At 43.5% G+C, this 22230-nt stretch overlaps 1 protein-coding gene across 1 annotated transcript in view; it reads left to right on the top strand.

Annotated features, from left to right (window-relative positions):
- The window catches only part of CA3H20orf194 (chromosome A3 C20orf194 homolog), a 130060-nt gene that overhangs the window by 87725 nt on the left and 20105 nt on the right, over nt 1–22230 (top strand). Inside the window, 5 exon segments of the mRNA XM_030311772.1 lie at nt 335–452; nt 2337–2425; nt 3703–3861; nt 9233–9358; nt 19397–19434. Coding sequence (XP_030167632.1) covers nt 335–452; nt 2337–2425; nt 3703–3861; nt 9233–9358; nt 19397–19434 — 530 coding nt within the window.

Here is a 22230-nt window from a genome sequence, read left to right as displayed (position 1 = left end):
ACCCCGCATCGGGCTCTGTGCTGACAGCTCAGAGCCTGGAGCCTGTTTCAGATTCCGTGTCTCCCTCTCTCTCTGCCCTTCCCCCACTCGCGCTCTGTCTCTCTCTGTCTCAAAAATAAATAAACATTAAAAAAAAAATTTAAGCTGCTTTTTCTTTGTAGCTTCTTAGGGATCAGTGTAAACAGTAGTAGTGACACACCATATAGTTTTATTCTCTAGAGAGTATCTGTCTAAGGTTTCTTTTTTAGCGGTTAGATAAGGCGTTTCTCATGTGAAGGAGCACATTCAGGCAAGGCTGGCAGTGGTAACATTAGCATTGTCTTTGTTTTTCTAGGTTTCTTCAGCATTTTGCCATCAGCAGCATTAGTCGAGAGCCTGTGATGAGGACCCATCTCCCAGTCCTGCTACAGCAAGCTGAAATCAACCCTTCTCACCGAGTAGAAAATGACAAGGTACAGCAGCTCAGCAAATATGCTGGGAATTCACAGGAAGATAAGCCCGATAGCCTGCCCTTTGATCTTCTGTGTCAGTTAACAAAAAGAGCTCAAGCAGGGTCCCTTTTGTAAGACTCTCCACCTCCTAGGATACTGATGTAATGATATACAGGAAACCTACTCTGTACAGTGACTGTGTACAGGTGTCTGTACTGACCCCAGCCAAGCCCTGTAGCAGCCATAAAGCCCTAGCACCTTGCCATGCCCTCCCCTGGCTTCTCCACGTCTTTCAGATTCTTGCTCAGTGCTCTCATCCCATCAGCCTTTTCTGTTTGTGACAAGGACTTACCTGGAATTGGGTGACACATTGAGCTTAATAAGAGGAAGGGCCTTATTGGGCCTTGCTGGCATCACTAGGGTAAGGTGATACTTTATAAACACTGTCTTCCCAAGAGTGGATTTTAATCTGCTCCCACCTCACATGCCCCTCCTTTTGACCCCTCCCACCATTTCTCTGGAACCAGAAGTCATAATATCCTCCAAGAGGGCATTTATTTATACATAAATCTAGAAGACACTCACCTGCAAAAGAAAATAGGAGTACCAAGCAGTTAGAAGCCTGGTTTTTCCCTAAGGCAAGAGTTTAAAATGAAAATGCCTACTCATTAAAAGGGTGCTATAGGACTGGCCTTAAAGTAAGACGGTGTCTGGCTATAAGCACATGTGCTGTGATTTGAGAGCCAGGGACTTGGGCGCTGAGGAATAGGATCAGGGTGGAGAGGAGGATAAACAAGAAGTTGCATGGAATACTGCCCACGGGGACAGTAAGGGATATAGAGTAGGAGCCTGGTTGGAAGGGAGGAGGGAAAACTTCTGGTTCCCACAAAAGAAGAGAGATCCACAGCCATTTTTGTGCTGATGTGACCAACTAGAGTGGTAACTGCCACCAGCTAAGCTTTAATCTAACTCATCTGTGACCAGGCCCATCCCAGTGAGTCTTGTGAAATAAAAATTTACATCGAGGGGTGCCTGGGTGGCTCAGCCGGTTAAGCATCCAACTTCGGCTCAGGTCATGATCTCGTGGTTTGTGGGTTCAGGCCCCACGTTGGGCTTTGTGCTGACAGGTCGGAGTCTGGACCCTGCTTCGGATTCTGTGTCTTCCTCTCTCTCTGGCCCTCCCCCACTTGCACTCTGTGTCTCTATATCAAAAAATAAATACACATTAAAAAATTGTTTTAAAAATTTACATTGATACTGTTCAGTAGGTGTATGGTTCCTTTCCTCCCCTGCTCCACCTCTTCTCTGTCACTGGGTTTCTTTAAGTTGCTTCAGAATACATACCTGCAGAGGGCCCTGTTTTCATCTGGTTGTGTGTTAAGGCTAAGACAGTCCAACCTGCTCTTCACCTAGTCAAGATTCAGACGTACTTCTTACATTCTGTTTGCTTCCTTAGCTCAGGCCATTTGGCTTGGGTGGATTGGGCAGCCAGACAGAAACATCCCCATGCCACTCCTCTTCCTTGGCTGAGCTTACTTACCATACCAGTTTAGCCTGTGGCACTTTGTCTCAGACCTCCTTTCTGCCCAGTGTTTTCCATGGTATTTTAACTGATCTAGTCAAGCCTGCTGCATAGAAATTATATTAGTAACGCTACATTTTACGTGGTGTTTGCTATGTCCCACACACACTGTTCTAAACACTTTACATATATTAACTCGGTTAACCATCACACCCACCTGCAAGATAGGTTCTGTTATTAGCCCAAGGACATATATCTAGGTGAGTGCTGGTGCTGAGGTTCAAACCCACAGAACCTGGTTCCAGAAATCATTTCTCTTAACCTGTTACACAACGCTGCCTCCCTGTTGAATGACAAACTCACGTGACTTTTCTTTCATGTAGGTAACTATCAGCATTGTAACTGGCCTCCCAGGCTGTCATGCTAGCGAGCTCTGTGCTTTCCTGGTCACTCTGCATAAGGAATATGGCAGGTTAGTACTGCTGCTGCCTTTGCTTTGGGGAAAGGGATTCTATGCCTGGTCCCACATAGGCACTGGGAAACCTTCAACATGTACTGGCCTTTGGTGTGATTGGTATTAGCACAGGAGCCATCCATCCATTCATTTAACACATTTATACTGAACACGTCCTGTATGCCAGACATTGTTCTAAGTGTGGGCGACAAATGAAAAAAAAAACAGACTAAAAATGTCTCTGCCTTTGTGGACCTTACATTCTAGTTTAGGAAGACAATTAACCAGACAAGGAAAGTAGTATATTAGCTAGTGAAAAGTGCCACAGAGATAACAAAGTAGAGAAGGGTATAGGGATTGCCAAGCTGGGAGGGAGGTCCCAGTTTTAAATTGGGTGCTCAGGGAAGACCTCACTGAGAAGCTGGCATTTGAGCAGAGGCCTGAGGAGATGAGAGGAGTGAGTCTTTGGAAATCTGGAGACAAGCACTGTAGCAGCAGAACTAGCACAGGCAAAGGCCAGGGAGTGTGCCTGGTTAACAGGGCAACTCAGGACCAGGGTGATTAGAACTTGGGAGCTGGTGGGTGTGATCCGTCCCTGACCACAAGGGGACTGCATCCGTTCCAGTGCATCTGGGACACGTTGGCTTAGGGGAAATTGGGAAGATCGTTCATCCATCACTTTCATATGGCTGGCAGATTACTAAACATCCCTGGCTAACTGAACAGGCATTTAATATCTAGTAAGGCATCCTGCAGGAGGCCATAAGGAAGATGGAAAAGATGGAGAAGATAGAAATCACCTAGAAGTTTGGGAGTTTAGGGAGATGTGGGAGGTTGGACAAGTTTTACAGAGATGCTCCAGAAATATTGGTCTTCTTACAAGTACTAAGTAGCTAGCCAGTTCCTCCCTTGTTTCCATTTCTTTTGTTGTAGAAATAGTCTGAATTCTTCACCCTGCTCACTTCTTAGCAAAAATTTTACTCAGCACCAGACTGAAGCCATTTTATTGGATGGTCCTTCAGGAAATGACTGCCCAGTCATAAGGAGTCTTTCTCAATTCTGAAGTCTGATTAATGGTCATGTGCTTACCTGACCTTTTCCCCTGTGGCAAGGCATTTCCTGTCAAAAGTTCCAGTGATAGTGGTTTCAGGATACGGAGCTCCCCAGGCCTCCTGTGCGGGGTCACTGGGCAGAATGTCTGTGGAAGTACTGGTCACATTTGGATCCACTGGCTGAGTCTGTGGGGCCCGGCCATCAGGCAGCCCCCATGCTGATATTATACTTGCCGTTGCCAGGTGGATGGTATACCGCCAAATCATGGACAGCTCCGAATGTTTTCATGCTGCCCACTTCCAGAGATACCTTTCCAGTGTCCTGGAGGCCCAGAAGAACCGCTCTGCCCGCCAGTCAGCCTACATCCGCAAGAAGATTCGACTGCTAGTGGTGTTGCAAGGGTGAGCACTGGAAGTCTTCCGGGGACAATGGGAATGGTGATGACCTTGCCATTACTGTTGTATTTTGTGTGTGGCTAGCCTGGGACACAGAATGACCTCCACATTTGCATGAGCAGAGTCTGCACTACCCAGAGAGGCCTCAGACAAGCAAGGACTCCGGTTACCATCTTGTGGCCCAGAGAGCTGCTGTAGCTTGCCCACAAGTTTTAAGTTTGGTTTCAGCACGATGGTATCCTCAAAATTCTCTATCCTCACGGTAGAGAATTAGGGAAGAGATTCTCTGGGCAAGATTCTTTAATAATTCTTGTAGCAGTAGTGGCCCTGAGGTCTCTTCCTTTGCTGTCTGTTTCAATCCTCCCTCATGTGGAGTTGCAGAGGCAGCCCCTATCCTCTGCATTCTCGACCCCCACCATTCCCAGGATGGCTGGTCCAGGAGGTTTTCCTGGGACCCTCAGTGGGGAACATGAATAGTCCAGTTGGGCAGGAAGCTCCCTGTGAGGATAGGTTGGACAGAGTGAGTACCACTGCTTCAGTGACCCTAGCTGAAAGGAGTTTACCTCGACCTGTTTGTTCTAAGGCCTTCCAGGGAGGAGCCCTATGCAGGCCCACCACCCCCCAGGCCCAGAAGAGAGCATGCCAGGTCAGGGAAAACACAGTCTGTGGTCTTGATGATGGCTGGTAATACGGAAGCTTTTGGCAGTTCTCACAAAGCGCTTTTGTGCTATGCTATGTTTTTTGTGCTCGTAATAATTACTGTTTGCAATTGGCTAATTGTTTCCAGTAGAGAGCAGGCCCAGATCCAAAGCTCTGTTGGGTTTCCTGGGCGGATGGATGGTGAGAAGTGGAGAAAAGCTGGGCTGGTGGTCCTCAGTCAGGAGGTGGACAGCACTGTGCACTCCACCAAGCCGTCGTTCCTCTTCTTCAGGCCTTGTTCTCACACCTGCCCTGGCCTTCCCTTCTGTCAGCCCTTTTGTCCTGTTTGTGGGCTGAGGTCATGAAAGCCACAGAGCAAGAGTCTAGGCTTGAAACCACTTGTTTTCTTCTGGCTTTCCATCACTTCTGATGGTCAAAGGAATGGACTGGTCCCTGCCAGAGTTGAGAGTCATTGAGAGTGTGGACCTGGAGTCAAATTCAGCAGTTTGCCATTGTGCAGCTGAGGGCATTTCCATCTTCCATCACTTGACAAAGCATCGTTGACTCCTTGTCTCTGGCAGTACAGGTCTGCAAAAGTGTCAGCTGCCCTGGTTGTGCTGGACTGCAGTGACCGTGTATGGCCAGCCCACTCTCAGACCCAGCTTTTGCGCAGTCGAAGTCCCAGGATGCTAGGGATCTCAGCTTTCCTGAGGGACTCAGTGGAAATACCAGCAAAATGCTATGGCTCTTGCTAAGACATGGTTCTTATGGGCCAGGCCCATTCTCTTGAGGCTCAGCAGGGAACTCATGGCTGCCTCCTTTTTGCATGACCATCTCCTTGGGACTGGACCTTCATGCCCAGTATTGAGGTTGCCAGTGAAGGGAGACTCCAGAGGTTTCTCAAATTGAGATTTATAGTCCCTGGATATGGCTTTTATCTTCATTTATAGGGTTAATGGGGGACTGTGGTCTAGGGCAGTTTTCTTTTGTCCCCAGAGTGGCCTGGTTCCATTTGACTTCCTACAGCAGTGGGGCAGTGGTGTTGAGCTTTGACATTCACTGGAGCTGTTAATTGTTCTTTTAAAAATTAATGTATTTTGAAATGATAAAATTTTAGAAATAGAGGACAGATTGGTGGTTGCCAGGACTTAGGGATGGGAGTGGGAGGTAGGAAGAAGGTGGGTGTGGTCATAAAAAGACAACACAAGGGAACCAAGTGGTGGTGGAACTGTTCAGTGTCTTGACGGTGGTGGTAGATACAGGAACCTATGCAGGTAATAAAATTGTCTAGAACTTACAGACAGACACATAAAACTGGAGAAATCTGAATTAAAAAAAAAATAATTTTAAGGAATTTGAGAGATTATATTTGTTTATACTCCAGAATATTGTAAAAAATTATTCTTTAAATTATCTACATTTAAAGTCTCTCTCAAAACAAAAATTGAATTATTAATCTAAAACACATGCCCAAATTGTAGGCTTAAATTGCAAACATAAAACAGAGGCCAAAGGACAGTTGAATGGGGTATGTTGTTTCAGAATAAAGAAAGTAAAAATCCTACTGGGGTTTTGTTTTGTTTCTTTGTTTTGCTTTTATTTTTAATAAAGAGAGAACTGACAAGAAAGAGGCAGACATGAAGAACCGGGGGTTTTTGTGTGTGTTTGTTTTTGTTTTTTTGGTTTTTTTTTTTCCTTCATCATGCATTTGAGGCAGTTTATTAGCCAAAGTGATCGAGTTCGGGCTCTGGTAGCTGGAGCAGTGTGCTTCCTTCCGTAGTGAAGCCTGCCTCCTCCTGTTGGGAGGCCCTGGCCAGGATGATTACAGGGCAAGGGCTGAGGAGGGAGGGAGAGCCTAGCAGCCTCCTCCCCACAACAAGTACAGTGAGTGACAGACACCAAGGGCCTCCTTTCTTGCCACAGCAGTTCCTGGCTGCAGTGCCCACATTCATCACCTCGATAACACTGCTCCCACCAAGGATTTTGGGGCCTGTTTTCATTCCAACCTTGTTTCCATTAAATGGAATGCTCTGAAAACCTGGGAATTACCAGCCACCCTCTCTGAAGGAAAACCCAGGATATTAAAATGACCAAAATGACCAGGATTTGGTAAATCTTTCAGTTCTTTTCTGCCCTCAGAAAGGATTCTCTAGGCTCATACCAGACATGGAAAATAAAAAGCTTCCGAAACTTATTTTTAGAAGAGAGAGAAAACTGATGCTTAGGAGCAAGGCTGGGACACTTAACCAGGAGGGTTAAATCTGGTAAACATGAACACAAAGAGATTTGGGGCAGTGTGCAAGCATCAGTCAGTCCTACTTAACAAGGGTGCAGAACGCCTGGCAATGCAGGCAGTGTGGGGTGCTCTCTTGCATCCAGGCCTAACTAGACACTGCAGAGCCAGGGGAAGGAACCCCATGTGGACATCCACACGTGTGCCCAGGCAGGGGGAGAAACCGGGGAGCAGAGGGCTCACTCTAACAGCTCTCTGGCTACCAGGCCCTCGTGGGGAAGCTCTAAAACCAGGCACACCCTGTTCTTGATTGAAGTACTGCTAGTTGGTCAGGACAGAGGCAGACCTGGGGATTGGGATGTGAATATTACAGTCTGCGATAAAGCCAAGTGCCATTTTGCAGATGAATTATTTGTAGAAACTCAGGGAGTGGCTCAGGCAGGCTATACCTTTCCCCCCAGCCACCATCACTGGCTTCCCAAGGGCCCAGGCTAGGACCCAGGCCCATATGATCAGTAAGGATGCCTTCTGATTTCCCTTCCCTCTATAGGAACTGACCTTTTGGTGATAGCCTGGGAAAATGTTCTCTACAAGGTAAAGAGGGAAGGCCCCTTCTTGGAGTGGCCATGGGTCTACCCATGATTGAACATCCAGTTCCTTCATCTATCCTGCTTAGGCACCATAGAGTACACCATTCAGTCACTTTACATTATTATTGCAGAAACAGACTAAAAACAAATAAATGAGAAAATACAATGTAGCTGATGTTCAGTGCTGTAGGGAAGAATTTCTTAGGGACCGGTGGTGCCAAAAGGAAGGTTGCTGTGTCACATAGGCTGCAGGAAGTCAGAAGATCCCTCTCTCATAAGATGCCATTTGAGCAGAGACCTGAAGGGAACAAGGAAGCAAGCCTGGCAGATATCTGAGGAAAAGAGCACCACAGGAAGGGACCGAGAATGCCAGGGTGGAAATATGCCTGGCATGTTCAGGGAAGAACCAGGAGGTCAGGATGGGTAGATTGAGGTAAGGGAAGGAATAGTAGGAGGAGAAGGTCCTTGCAGTGTGGGAGTCAGATCATAGACCACCGCGGGGGCTGAGGTAAGGGCTTTAGCTTTTTTATTTTCTTTAATTATATTTAAATTTAATTTTTTTAATATTTTTGAGAAAGAGAGCATGAGTGGGGGAGGGGCAGAGAGAGAGGGAGACAGAATCTGAAGCAGGTTCCAGGCTCTGAGCCATCAGCACAGAGCCTGATGTGGGGCTCAAACTCACGAGCTGCGAGATCATGACCTGAGCCAAAGTTGGACACTTAACCAACTGACCCACCCAGGCGCCCCGTAAGGACTTGGGCTTTGACTCTGAGTGGGATGAAGCCACTCCGTGGCTTAGCACAGTGGGGTCAGCACGATCCTTCTAGCTTCTGTGTTGAAGACAGGTCGGGCAGGGCCAGGGACAGAAGTAGGGAGGTCTGTGAGGGGTACCTGGGTGGCTCAGTCGGTTAAGTGTCCGACTTCGGCTCTGGTCATGATCTCACAGTTCGTGAGTTTGAGCCCCACGTTGGACTCTTTGCTATCAGTGTGGAGCCTGCGTCAGATCCTCTGCCTCCCTCTCTCTGCCCCTGCCCCGCATGCATGTGCATATGTGTACGGGTGCACGCGCTCTCCCTCCCTCTCTCTCTCTCTCTGAAAAATAAACATTAAAAAAAAAAAAAGTAGGGACGCCACTGAGGAGGCTGTGGGGTGATCTGTGCAAGAGATGGTGACAGTCCTGGCCCAGTAGCAGTGTGAGAATGTAAGCAGCCATCTCATTCTAGTTATAGTTTAAAAATTGAGAAAAAATGGAGTCAATGACGACGCAACAAATTTTTTGGCCTAGCAGCTAAAAGAATGGAGTCCCCTCTGCTGAGAAGGACAAGGCCTTGGGAGGAGCATGCATGGGGGAGTTAAATGATAAACATATTACATTCTAACTGAAAATAATTGAAGTTGGCTCTGTAAGTTGTAGTTTAGAGGGAGTTCCCAGCAGGAAAGACCAATGCAAGCGGGGTTTGACGTGTGTCTGCTGACCTACAGAGGTACCTGATGATCCCCATTCTCTCTTGTCTGCATGTTCTGTGAAGCAGAAGGAGAGGGGAAAGCTGTTAAAGGAAATAGACCAACATTGAAGCTCCTAGGTTGATTGGAAAACAGGCCTAAGGACACCAATCCCACCTTCAGAGCGCCAGGGTCATCTGCAGGCTTCCCTTCACTCCTAGAAGTGATGGGAGCTTCTTCCACTCACTCTTGCACAGTTAGGAGTACTAATGGAGTTTGGGAATGCAGAAACACTGTGGGATGCAGGGACGGGCTCTGAATCATGAAGTGGGATGACCCCAAGGAACCTAGTCACAGGTACCTCCTCGTGGTTTTCCTTCCACTCTTGCTCACTCAGCCCCTCAGTGTGCCCCTCTTCCCCCCATTCTGCGGCCCCAGTCAGTAAACTAATCTTTCTCTTTTTTTCCCCCAGCTACACAGATGTCATTGATGTTGTCCAGGCCCTGCAGACCCATCCAGACTCAAATGTCAAGTCCTCCTTCACCATTGGTGCCATCACGGTGTGTGTGGAGCCCCTGAGCTGCTACATGGACCACAGGTACATACTTCGGATTATCTCCAGCCCACAAGACGTGATGGGTTTAAGTGTACAGAAAGCGATTTTCTCCCACCCACCAGAAGGAGACACATCTTTACGTGTTATTGTCTTTTGGAATGCATTAGTCTACCTTATATATAATGAATGCTCAGTTATTGCTTGATTTGTGCTAGGTTCTCAGGAGATGCCTATACACTGGCAGCCTCTCACCCCTTTTTTTTTGCACTGAAAAGTTGCCCATCTAGAGTAGTGGGACTTGAAACGGCTTCTCCCATAAAAATGGATGCCCATGGGGCACCTGGGTGGCTCAGTCAGTTAAGCGTCCGACTTCAGCTCAGGTCATGATCTCACGGTTCGTGGGTTCAAGCCCCATGTCAGGCTTTGTGCTGACAGCTTGGAGCCTGGGACCTGCTTCGGATTCTGTGCCTCCCTCTCTGTCTGCCCCTTCCCTGCTGCCCCTCCCCCACACACTCTCACTCACGCATGCGTACTCTCTCTCTCTCTCTCAAATAAATAAACATTAAAAAAAAAAAAAAAAAAAGAATGCCCATGGCAGCCTTTCTTTTCCTCTTTACTACAGGGGAGATTATTTGTTTCCCAAGGTACTTGGAGTATCTTATAGATAATTTTTCCTATGCTTAAGCCACCTTAACCTCGGTTAATGACATTCATTCTTGCTACTAATAGGTGAACTATTTTTTTCTCTAGACATTGGAAGTAATATAACAACAATGAAAATTGGGTAATTATTTACCCATAATCTCACTAACACAGTGGTTTAAATATTATAATTTTTTTTAAATTTTTTTTTTTTTTCAACGTTTATTTATTTTTGGGACAGAGAGAGACAGAGCATGAACGGGGGAGGAGCAGAGAGAGAGGGAGACACAGAATCGGAAACAGGCTCCAGGCTCTGAGCCATCAGCCCAGAGCCTGACGCGGGGCTCGAACTCCCGGACCGCGAGATCGTGACCTGGCTGAAGTCGGACGCTTAACCGACTGCGCCACCCAGGCGCCCCTAAATATTATAATTTTTATGAATTCCTTGCCTTTTTCGTCTGCATGTCTTCACAGTTGCAGTCTACATATAACTTTATATGCTTCTTAGATTAGCATATACTATATAAGTTAACATATGTTCCAGTAGCACAGTGGTAATTGTGCATATGGCTGGATATGATTGTCTTAACAGTTTCTCCACAGTTAGTCACATAGGATGTCTCCAACTTTTCACTATTATAAATAATGCTGTAGGAACATTTTTATCCATATAAATTTCTCAAATTTGAGATAATTTCCTTAAAATCTTCAAAGGGATATTATTAATTAATTGTATGATCAGTTTTATTACTCTTCATTCATAGCTGAAAATTGCTTTCCGAGTGGGTTTTGTGGTTTATACCTCTCCAGTGGTGTCTGGAAGTATCTATTTCATCATCAGAGCACTCCTCACTGGGGAGAGATTCAAACATTACATTGTCCCTTCAGAGAGCTATTTGACTTCCTGTCCCTTTAGCCTAGTGGAATGTATCCCAGGTCTGTAACCACGTGTTCTTTCTGACTAGTCCAAATTACTGTTCTCTCCTGGAAACTAATTGATCTACCCTTCAACCTTCATCTGAAAGAGCTCCCTTCCTATTTAAGTCCCAAGTTGATATCTTCAGATGTCTCTTATAAATTATATTGGAGGTTACTTCCCTTATCACCTTGACTGATTTCAAGAAATGTCTTCGCCATATCTCTTCTCTTTAGCTGTGACTTAGGTTCTGCTCTCCCATAAAAAAGCCAAGGTGGTCTGTTTCCTTTTGTCCTAGGTTATTGTGGTGAATGCTGAGCATCACCACTGTACTTTGGGCTACTGTATTGACTCTTACATGCCACCTTTCTATCAGTCGTGTTTCTTATTTTCCTCAACTTTTCATTTAAAGATAAACTAAAGGGGCGCCTGCCTGGCTCAGTTGAAGGAGCATATGACTCTTGATCTCAGGGCTGTGACTTCCAAGTCCCATGTTGGGTATAGAGATTACTTAAAAATAAAATCTTAAAATGAATAAATAAATAAATAAATATGCACTAAAGCAGAAGGAGATTTAATGTGAGACAGATAATACCCTTTTTAAAAGGTAGGAAAAGATAGTAATAAGCAAACGACAGATGGGGATTATACTTCAGAAGAATTAGCCTAGACGAGTACTCTTCTGCACTGTCAAAAAAAAAAATTAAGAAAAAGAGAAGTTAATAGGGTGAGGTGGGAAGAGCTCAGAGAAGTTATATAAAAGGTCTGGGGAAGTGGGCAGGAGGGATCTTCTTGGGGTGATACAAATGTTCTAAAATTGAATTGTGGTGATAGTTGCATACTTCTGTAAATTTATGTTAAAAATCATTGCACTGTACACGTAAAATGAATGAATGTTATATGCAAGTTATACCTCAGTAAAACTCTTAAATAGAAAAGATCAGGGAGACCAGGGAGTTTAGTTAGCCAATACAGGTAGAAAATGAACTGCTAGAGCCCTAGAAAGAAAACGAAGACAATAATAAAACCACCATCGCAATAAAAAATCTCAATCAAAGCAGTGAGAAGTAGAATAGACGCTGCTAAAACTTAAGTCTGTTCAGAGAGCCTCAAGCTTGATAAAATAACAAAGTGAAGAGGAAAAATAGACAAATTAAGATCATTAGAGAAAAGAGAGGAACTGTAGAATATAGGCTTAGCTTTTGTGAGTGCCGAAACCATTTCTGTTTAATGCTTAATGCAAGTAAGTGCTCACGAAATATCTGGTGAATAAATGGGTGTGCCAGCATGTGAGGACTAAAGGTCCTTAAGAGAATTCAGATATATGAGAAGTATATAAAAGGACCGAAGATGAGGATGTAATCTATTTAAGAATAGAATAAGGCTATATCATGTGTGAATTATGGTCATGGAATATAAAAATACAAGTAACAAAATCATGCATGTTAGTATGAGTATACTAATTTCCTCTTTTTTTCATATTAGGACATCAAAAGTATTAAGTCAGTAAGTCAAAGTTACTGATTGGCTAATTTTTTTTTAGAAATTAGAAGTTTCCAAATTTACCTTTGAATTCCTTCCAGAAAGTAATTATTGTAGTGGTCTACTGATGCTCTGTTGGAAAACTAATGATTAGTCCATGCATATGGGCTATGGGGCTATTCTATTCCATGTGCATGTGCATAGAATAAAAGAATTCCATGCATAGAATAAAAGAATTATGGCACACATGATCAAGAATAGAAACTTACTAAAGTTAAACCCGGGGCACCTAGGTGGCTCAGTTAAGCATCAGACTTCGGCTCAGGTCATGATCTCACAGTTTGTAAGTTCGAGCCCCATGTTGGTCTCTGTGTTGACAGCTCAGAGCCTGGAGCCTGCTTTGGATTCTGTGTGTCCTCTCTCTCTACCCCTTCCCCACTCACAGTCTGTCTGTCTGTCTGTCTCTCTCAGGAGTAAACATTAAAAAATTTTTTAAATAAGAAATAAAGTTAAACCCATTCCATTAAAAAAATAGTTTAAGTGGCCAGTGTTAAGCCCACCAATTTTAAAAAAAGAAAATTTTTTTACGTGGCCAGCTGTGGAAGATTTAAAATATGCCCACAGCAAAAACAGCCCCTTCCATCAAAAGTTGAAGAGTTGTATCTAGTTCTTATACTTGGAATTTGGGCTTGGGTATGTGACTTGTTTTGGTCAATGGGACATCAAGAAGCAAGAAATAAGCAGAAGCCTAAAAAGCATTTACACATTGGGGCTTGCCCTCTCTTGCCTCTGGGAGCTGAGACTACCATATGAAGAAGCCTGGGCTAGGCTGGTAGAGGATGAGAGATCATGTGGAGAGATAGGCCTAGTCATCCCATTCCTCCCATCTGAGCTTGAGACCCCAGTTGGATGTGAATGACACCATCTTAGACCATCAGCCCCAGCTGAGCTGTTCCAAGCCAAAACAACTGCCCATCTAATCCACAGAATCATGAGGGATAATACGTCATCATTATTTGAAACCACTTAGTTTATTACATAGCAACAGTGTAGGAAAATAGGTACATTCAAAAGCAGTGTTGATAGGAATATAAAATGATATAATCTGTTTGAATACAAATTTGGCCATTCCATTGCTAAAATTTCATATAATTATATTTGTACAAATGTGCAAAGATATATAGGTATAGGGGTGTTTGTTTCATATAGAATTCTTAATTCCAAACAGGAGAGCCTACTCCAGTATGTTTCAATGGAAAGAGATTTACTAAAGGACATTACAGCTTGCAGAGTCTCCAAGAGGGCCAGGATGTATTGGCTAGGCAGCCAGGAGCAATCAAACCTCTTAGGGCTGCCCTGGTAGGGGGGATATCTCAACCACTTCCTTCACCAGAAAATGGGATCTGCTTAGCATACATCCCCTCACTCACCTGACTCACTGCCTGTGGGAGTCTTGTAGTACATTTGGTTGGTGGAACTTAGGTCACATGCCTACCCCAGACTGCAAGAAAGGCTGGAAAGGTAGTTTGTGCTATTTAAAAAAAAGTTGGACTTCGTAAGTTCAAGCCTAGGAAAGTTGTTTAGAAGGTACTGAGTAGTCTGAAACATGACAGATGTGCTCTGCAGTGTCCAAAACAGCACTGTTTATAAAATCAGGACGCCTGGCTGGCTTAGTAGAGTATGTGACTCTTGGCGTCGGAGTTGTAAGTTCGAGCCCTCCTTTGTTTGTAGAGATTACTTAAAAAATAAAAAATCTTTATTTAAAAAAAAACACTGTTTGTAATATCAAAGAATTGGAAATAATCCAAATGCTCATTAGTAAGAGACTGGTTAAATTTTGGGATATTCATACAATGGAATACTAGGCAGGGATTTAAAACAATTAAGTAGATTTTAACATGTAAAAATGCCCACAGTATTTTGTGAACTGAGAAAAGTAAATTGCCAAAACAATATGTATTTTTTAAATGTTTATTCCTATGCATATAGGAAATATCTAAAAGGATACATACCGAGGACACCTGGGTGGCTCAGTGGGTTGAGCATCCGACCCTTGATTTCAGCTCAGGTCATGATCCCAGGGTTGTGGATCGAGCCCTGCTTCTGTCTCTGAGCCAAAATCAAGAGTCAGTCGCTCAACCCACTGAGCCACCCAAGTACCCCCTACTTTTTTTGTTAAGTAATCTCTGTGCCCAATGTGGGGCTTGAACTCAAGACCCTGAGATCAAGGATTGCATGCTCTACCAATTGAGCCAGCCAGGCTCCCCAGGTTGTCTCCTTTTGAGTTGCAAGAGCACTTCATATTTTCTGAATCCAGGTCCTTTATCAGATATTTGATTTGCAAAAAATTTCTCCCATGGGTTATCTTTTTATTTTTTAGATGGTATCCTCTAAATCATAAAAGCTTTTAAATTTTAATGAAGTCCAGTTTATTTTTTCTTTTGTTGCTTGTATGTATGGTGTGATATCTAAGAAAGCATTGCCTAGGGGTGCCTGGGTGGCTCAGTAGGTTAAGCGTCTGACTTCAGCTCAGGTCATGATCTCACGGTCCGTGAGTTCAGGCCCCACGTCGGGCTCTGTGCTGCCAGTTCAGAGCCTGGACCCCGCTTCAGATTCTGTCTCCCCTTCTCTCTGCCCCTCCCCTACTCATGCTCTGTCTCTCTCTGTCTCAAAAATAAATAAAAGCATTAAAAAAAAATTTTTTAAAGCATTGCCTAATCCAAGGTCACAAAGATTTATTCCAGTGTTTTCCTCTGTTTTATAGTTTTAGCTCTTAGGTGTAGACCTGTGTTCCATCTTGAGTTAATTTTTACATATAGCATGAAGTAGCAGTCTGACTTCGTTGTTTCACGTGTTGATATCCAGTTCTCTCAGCACCATTTGTTGAAAAGACTTATTCTTTCTCCATTGAATTGTCTTGGCACTTTTGTAAAAAACCGATTGACTATCAGTATGAAGGCTTATTTTCTGGGCTGTCAGTTGTGTTCCACTGATAGATATGTCTGTCGTCATGCCAGTACCACATTGTTTTGATTATTGTAGCTTTGTAGTAAGCTTTGAAATTGAGAAGTGAGAGTCCTTCAATTTGTTCTTTTTCAAGATTGTTTTGACTATTCTGAGTTCCTTGCATTCCCATGTAAACTTAAGGATCAGCTTGTCAGTTTTCTGCCAGAAAAGACAGCTGAGATTTTAGTAGGGATTGTATTGAATTTATAGATCTATTTGAGAAGTATTGCCATCTTAAAAATACTAAGCCTCACAATCCATGAACCTGGCTGTCTTTCCATTTATTTAGGTCTTAAATTTCTTTCAGCAATGTTTTAGTTTTCAGTGTACAGCTCTTATGCTTTCTTTGTTTAATTTATTCCTAAATATTTTTGTTCTTTGTGGTGTTATTATAAATGAAATTGTTTTCTGCATATCATCTTTGGATTGTTCATTGCTTTGTTTTGTATGACTCTGTGATTTTTCTATATACAAAAGTGTGTCATGAGTACACAGAGATAGCTTTACTTTTTTCTTTCCAATCTGGAGGCTTTGTATTTGTTTTGTTTTGTTTTGTTGTTTTTTTGGGTTGTTTGGTTGTTTTTTTTTTGTTTTTGTTGTTTTTTTTTTGCCTAAATGTCCTTACTAGAACCTCCAGTATAATGTTGAGTAGAAGTAGCAAGAGCGGACATTGTATCTTACTCCCGATCTGAAAGGGAAAGCATCTAGTCTTTAACCATTAAATATGATATTAGCTATGGATTATATATTGCTTTTATCATAAACGATTTTTTGAGAATCAAGTTTTTCTAAAGTGGCTACCTTAGCAAAGATAAAATTTACATCATTGTTTCTAAATCATGGTTAAACAAACAAACAAAAAAAAAACAGCTGGGGGCAGAGCATAATAGGGCTTCTTCTTCCATTCTGTGAAGTGGAGGTTAGTGTGTCTACTTTAAGTTAAGGATGGGTTCAGTTTGGATTCAGAATGGGTGTATGTGAGATTTACCTGGTGTCTTTTTTCTAGAGGATTTCATTCAGTGAGTGTCTTGTGTCTGCTGTGTGCCAGGAACTATTCTAATCATTGAGAGGGCCGCAAGGAATAAGTTGTCCCACATCTGCCTGTGTGACAGCTACATTTTTGTGAATATGCATGTAGGAATTGTGGGGCCCATGTTTTAGGGCAGATTGGATCAGTATCATCATTTCTTGATTTACTAGAATTTTATTTAAATCAGGTACTTGGTTGGTACACTACAAAATGCACAATACCATACCTATGTGAGGCTTAGGAATATATATCACACTTGCTTTTGTTACTTAGAGGGAGAGCTGGTCAATAACCTGTACATACATTTATTTTAATGTTTGTTGGCACAAAACTTGTCTGCTCTGTTTAAGAGTCATGTCTGCTAGGAATTTACCCAAGGGATACAGGAGTACTGATGCATAGGGGCACTTGTACCCCAATCTTTATAGCAACACTCTCAACAATAGCCAAATTATGGAAAGAGCCTAAATGTCCATCAACTGATGAATGGATAAAGAAATTGTGGTTTATATACACAATGGAGTACTACGTGGCAATGAGAAAGAATGAAATATGGCCCTTTGTAGCAACGTGGATGGAACTGGAGAGTGTTGTGCTAAGTGAAATAAGCCATACAGAGAAAGACAGATACCATATGGTTTCACTCTTATGTGGATCCTGAGAAACTTAACAGAAACCCATGGGGGAGGGGAAGGAAAAAAAAAAAAAAAGAGGTTAGAGTGGGAGAGAGCCAAAGCATAAGAGACTCTTAAAAACTGAGAACAAACTGAGGGTTGATGGGGGTGGGAGGGAGGGGAGGGTGGGTGATGGGTATTGAGGAGGGCACCTTTTGGGATGAGCACTGGGTGTTGTATGGAAACCAGTTTGACAATAAATTTCATATATTGAAAAAAATAAAATAATAAAAAAAAAGTCATGCTATGCCAGGCAGTCTTCAAAAATGTTACAGTTTGGGGGGGATGGGCTAAATGGGTAAGGGGCACTAAGGAATCTACTCGTGAAATCATTGTTGCACTATATCATGACTAATTTGGATATAAATTTTAAAAATTAAAAAATAAAATAAAAAAAAATCCGTTAAGAGTTTGGTAAGGAGGATGATATGTAGAGAAGGAAAGCAGGGAGCCAACATTTATTTTGTGCTATTTGTCTCGCTCGCACTGTGATGCTTTACCCTCTCTTGATCCTCAAAATCCCTCTTTAAGGTAGGCATCATTACCATGTTTTACCTTGAGGGAGCTAATGCTCAGAAAAGTTCAATAATTTTCCAAATGCCACACCAATGAATGTACACAATCAATCGTGTTACAGATAGGAAGTCCTATAATAAAATATTTAATGCAATTTTATAAGAATTATAAAGAAGCAGTGGTAACTCCTAGTTGGATTAGGAAAGAAAGCTAACATGAATTTGAAGGACAGATGCCAAAGATGCCAAGATAAGAGAAATTGCATTCCAGTTTTAGGGAGTCATATATATGTGCAAGTCTATGTTTTCTTTGCAGCTGTCAGAGATTTAAAGCATGAGCATCCAGCCTGTGATTGGATAAAATGCCTTGAGGGGGAGCTTTGCTTGTCTTGTCTAAGATGTCTTTGGTGTGAATTGCTGTGGGCTGCTGTGAGGGAGCTAGCAGGGTGCTGAGAAGGCCTTTAAGAGCATGTACTCTAAAGTGACAGGCACTGATGGGGACAGACACTTTCTAAGAATGTATTTGCTATTGTGTCAGGCCATTCAGTAGACTGAGTGCAGTGAAGTCAGTGAGTTCTGTTCTTGGGGAAACTCCAGTGTGGAAGGATGTCTCTTCCCTGTTCCATGACTCTTGATCTTGCCCAGAGCACTTAGGGGTTCCTCCTTGGAATTCCTCAGAAACCATGAGGGAGTCAGGCAAGAGAACCTCATCAACGGTCCAAAGTGGTATTCATCCAGCTCACTTGTCCACCAAATTTGGTTCCAAATAGTGTTTTCAGAAAGCAAATAGAATGATGAAGACTTGCCACCACTAAGGAGATTGCAGGAGAGAAATTCTCCCCGGTGTTTTGAACATCATTACCACGTGCCACCTAGACCAACAACAATTCAGAAGCGTGGCTTCAGCAAGCATCTCATTTGTAGGGAGAGAAAACATGGGAGCTCTGTGGTGCTAAACAGACCTGGGTCCCTGCATAAGCCCTCCCACTTTCTAGCTTTGTGTGAGGCCATGGGCAAAGTGCTTAGACTGTTCAGCTGTTACAAACCCACCTGCTCTTCTCAGCTGGTGAGTACCCAAGGCATGGAGTAGACATGAGGACAGAGCGAGACCATACATGTGAACTGCTTGCATGGTACCCAGGCCATAGGAAGAACTTTGATAAAAGGCAGCTATTCTCACTAGCGTTAGCTCTCTTCCCTGAGAAGGGTACTGTGATGTTTTAGGAGTTTTAAAGCACTGACAGAGTGGGTTTTTCTCTTAGTTAACAAGCTCATACTTTGAATCAGTCACCTTCACCTGCTTCATCTGTGATCCAGTCAGTTTCCTGCTATTCATTCACCATTAGAGCTCAGAATAGTGTTAAAGGAGAACCAGGATTCTAGCGTGCACAGGAAGGGAAGTGTGGCAGCTTTAGTACTGAAGACCCAAACAGGGGAAGGTAATTCTCATTTTCCCATGAAATTTCCCTTCACTATCAGGACAGTGTCTCTTTCAAAGAAAAAAAAAAAAAAAACATCAACTTTCTTTCTCTGTTTCCTATTGTCTATAGAGAACAGGCCCTATATCCCCTCTTCAACAGTATCCCCTCTTCAACATTCCATCAAGAGTTGGCCACATAAGAGCTATTTCTGTGGGGTTCCTTGGTTTTCCTGTGAAAACCTTTTGCAGAGCCATGGCTATTCTTGGTACTTAGTACTGCCTGCCACTTGCCTTATTGAATAAGTCAGCTTGGATAGTCACAGGTTAGTGGGAAATAACCAGTGACAATCCTAACATTAATGTTTTTAAATATTTCTCTTTTTTCCTCTCCATAGATTTCTCTTTCCTAAATGTCTTGACCAGTGTTCACAAGGTAAGCAATATGTTTTACTTCTTGCTTTTGCATGCCTTTCAAATTGTGTTTAGATGCAACAGACTTCTCTCTTCATGCTCTTTCTTACCATTCTAAAATCTAAAATGAACAGGAGCACCAGTGTCGCTCTGTCAGTTAAACCTCTGACTCTTGGTTTTGGCTCAGGTCATGATCTCATGATTCATGGGTTTGAGCCCCACGTAGTGCTCTGCACTGGCAGTGTGGAGGCTGGTTGGGATTCTCTCTCTCTCTCCATCCCTTCCCTGCTCACTCTCTCTCTTTCTCAAAATAAATATTTTAAGTCTAAAACAAACAAAATTGGTCCAGGGAAATTTTGACATCTTTTTCTTTTATCATATTTGATAGGCATATTTCTTCCCAAGTTTATCTCTTAAGATGATAAGTTGCCATAACAGCACCTCCCTTGAGCACCTCCCTTATTAAGCCTTCCCTGGCCTTCCAACTAATATCAATGGACTAAAAAGGTATCAGGTATTCCTAGCCTCTGGATCAACATGATCTTGATGCACTTCTCCTGTCCCATGAGTATATAGTATGGTCCAGTAGGACCTTCTCCCTTAATCCCTTCCTGCATACACTGGAATTTTCCACACCTCCTTGATAACATTTAGAAAAGTCCACCCATCGTGTAGGTTACACTCAACTTCACATTGTCCTATCATTTGGCAACCCTGGAAGCAGCACTTTTTAGTCATGTTAACTATGGTGCCTGGAGACCCAGAATAAACTCTAAATTTCCTGTAGTGATGATAAAATGCTCATTGTTGTCAGAAGACCTGGGGTCTGAGCTTCCTGAGCCAGCCCAGCAAGTAGAAATCAGATAGAAGGAAATAACTCAGTGTCCCCAGCACAGTTTTGCCTTGCTGATCCCATTGCCAGTCCACAGGGAGCGGAGACAACCAAGCATACCAGAGCTATTGTCTTGGGAAACAGCTGAGCTGGGTGCAGTGCAGGGCAGGAGCCAGGTCACTGGAGGGAAGGATGTGTGTATTGGGCTGCTGCACTAGGGCGTCTCAAGTCCAGCTTTTAGAGGCCCTTGTTGCTTTCCAGGCACTGTACCCCAGAAGCAGAGGGAAATAGAGGTGGCTGGGTCTTCCCACAGTATCCACTCCAGACAGATGAAAGAGATTTTATGGAGGTTGGATCAGTAGAATCTGGTGGTAAACTAGATATGGGGCATGAGTTGGAGAAGGAAGTATCTAGGATGAACCCCTCTAAGTTTCTAGGTTGGAAGATCAGGAAGGTTGTCAGTATCTGTCCTGGGAATAGAAAGCATAGGCAAAAACATAGGTCCAGGAGATAACCAAGGATCACTGTCTGGTCCTCAGATACATGTTTGTAACTTATGGCCAAAGCCAAGGGTGTGGGCTATCATTATCCCGTGTCCACCACACGATTACTGCCACCCTAATGCACCTTGACTCGTTGGTACTTTCTCCCTCAGTGCCCCTCTGCTTTTTTTGCACACAAAGCACAGATGAGCCTTGGGGAGGAGCTGTGTCTTCAATGTCCATGAACCTGGGCCACTGTTGTAGGAGGAAAGTCCTTTTAGGCCGAGACAGACTGGATTCTCTCTGGCACTTGGTAGACACATTTTAACATGTTTCCTCACTCAGAGTCCAAAGGCAACTTGTGTCAAGCTCTGTGCATGTGTAAAGATAGGGATGTGACCACATGTGGGCAGATGACCTTGAGGCCATATATGCTGTTTTTCTAAACTTGGAAGGGCTTGTAGAGTAACAGTGTCTTAGTAATTATCTTCCTCTTATATATGGGCCTAAGGGACCCTATGAACTGACCTGACCTGGCTCACCATGGGCATGGGCTGTCCAGGGAGGGAGGAAATAAAAGGCAAGTATTTCTTTTATCCTCAGAGATTTGGTGGCTAGCTTGGCGGTAGGATCTGCCACCAGTAGACAAACACTTCATGTCCTGAGGGAGCATATTGCCTCCCTTTGCTCCTGAGCATGAGTCAGGTTCCCTGTTTGATTGCTTTTACAACAAAGGATTGTTTTACAACAAGAAAAGGACTATATTGCAGCCCCAAGATAATGGGTGTTACAGAAATCCAAGAATTAGGAAATAATCTCAATGCTTAAACAGCAAACAAGATTCATTATAATGTTGATTTGAAAGCAAAGCAAAGACATTTTACTACCACTTTTGGAAGTATCTACAGATAGATAAAAGAAGTAAACTTTTTTTCTGGGCCATTGGAAGCTTTTAGCTCAGACCAGTGCAGTCAGACCTCAGAGGGGTTTCTCCATTCTGGGGAGTGGTCATATCAGGCTGCCCGCTCACTCATAGCCCAGACTGGTAATACCTTGGCCAAATGTGGGTATCCACTCCTTGATACAGAACAGAAGGAAGCTCCTGGCCCAAGCAAGATGAAACCGCCCACAGTGGCCTCTTCACCCTGTGCTCCAGATAACTGCTGTACCTGCCCTCACAGATGGCATTTCCTCTTGGCAGGTGGTAGTTTGCATAGCTGGCCTAAGGAATGCGGAGGATAATCCTTTTGCTTGTTTCCCTATAAAGCAAAGCCCCTTTTCTGTGTCCAATTCCTGACCTAAAATCCCAACGCCACAAGGTTTATCTACATGACACTCATGAGGCAGACAGAACTTTGGGCAAGGTATCTGTCAGAGGTCTTTTCTGGCCTTTTTCTGAACAGGCCCGGCCTATGTTTGTGACCCTGGCACATGCCACTTGGGTTGGCACATTTACACTAGTCCCAACTCTCCAGTTTCTTTTGCCCAAGAAGATACCAAACAG

The sequence above is a fragment of the Lynx canadensis genome, chromosome A3 (genome assembly GCF_007474595.2).
Source record: "Lynx canadensis isolate LIC74 chromosome A3, mLynCan4.pri.v2, whole genome shotgun sequence".
NCBI lineage: Eukaryota > Metazoa > Chordata > Mammalia > Carnivora > Felidae > Lynx > Lynx canadensis.
The sequence above is the reverse complement of the archived record's forward strand: the minus strand, read 5'-3'. Positions and strand labels throughout refer to the sequence as shown.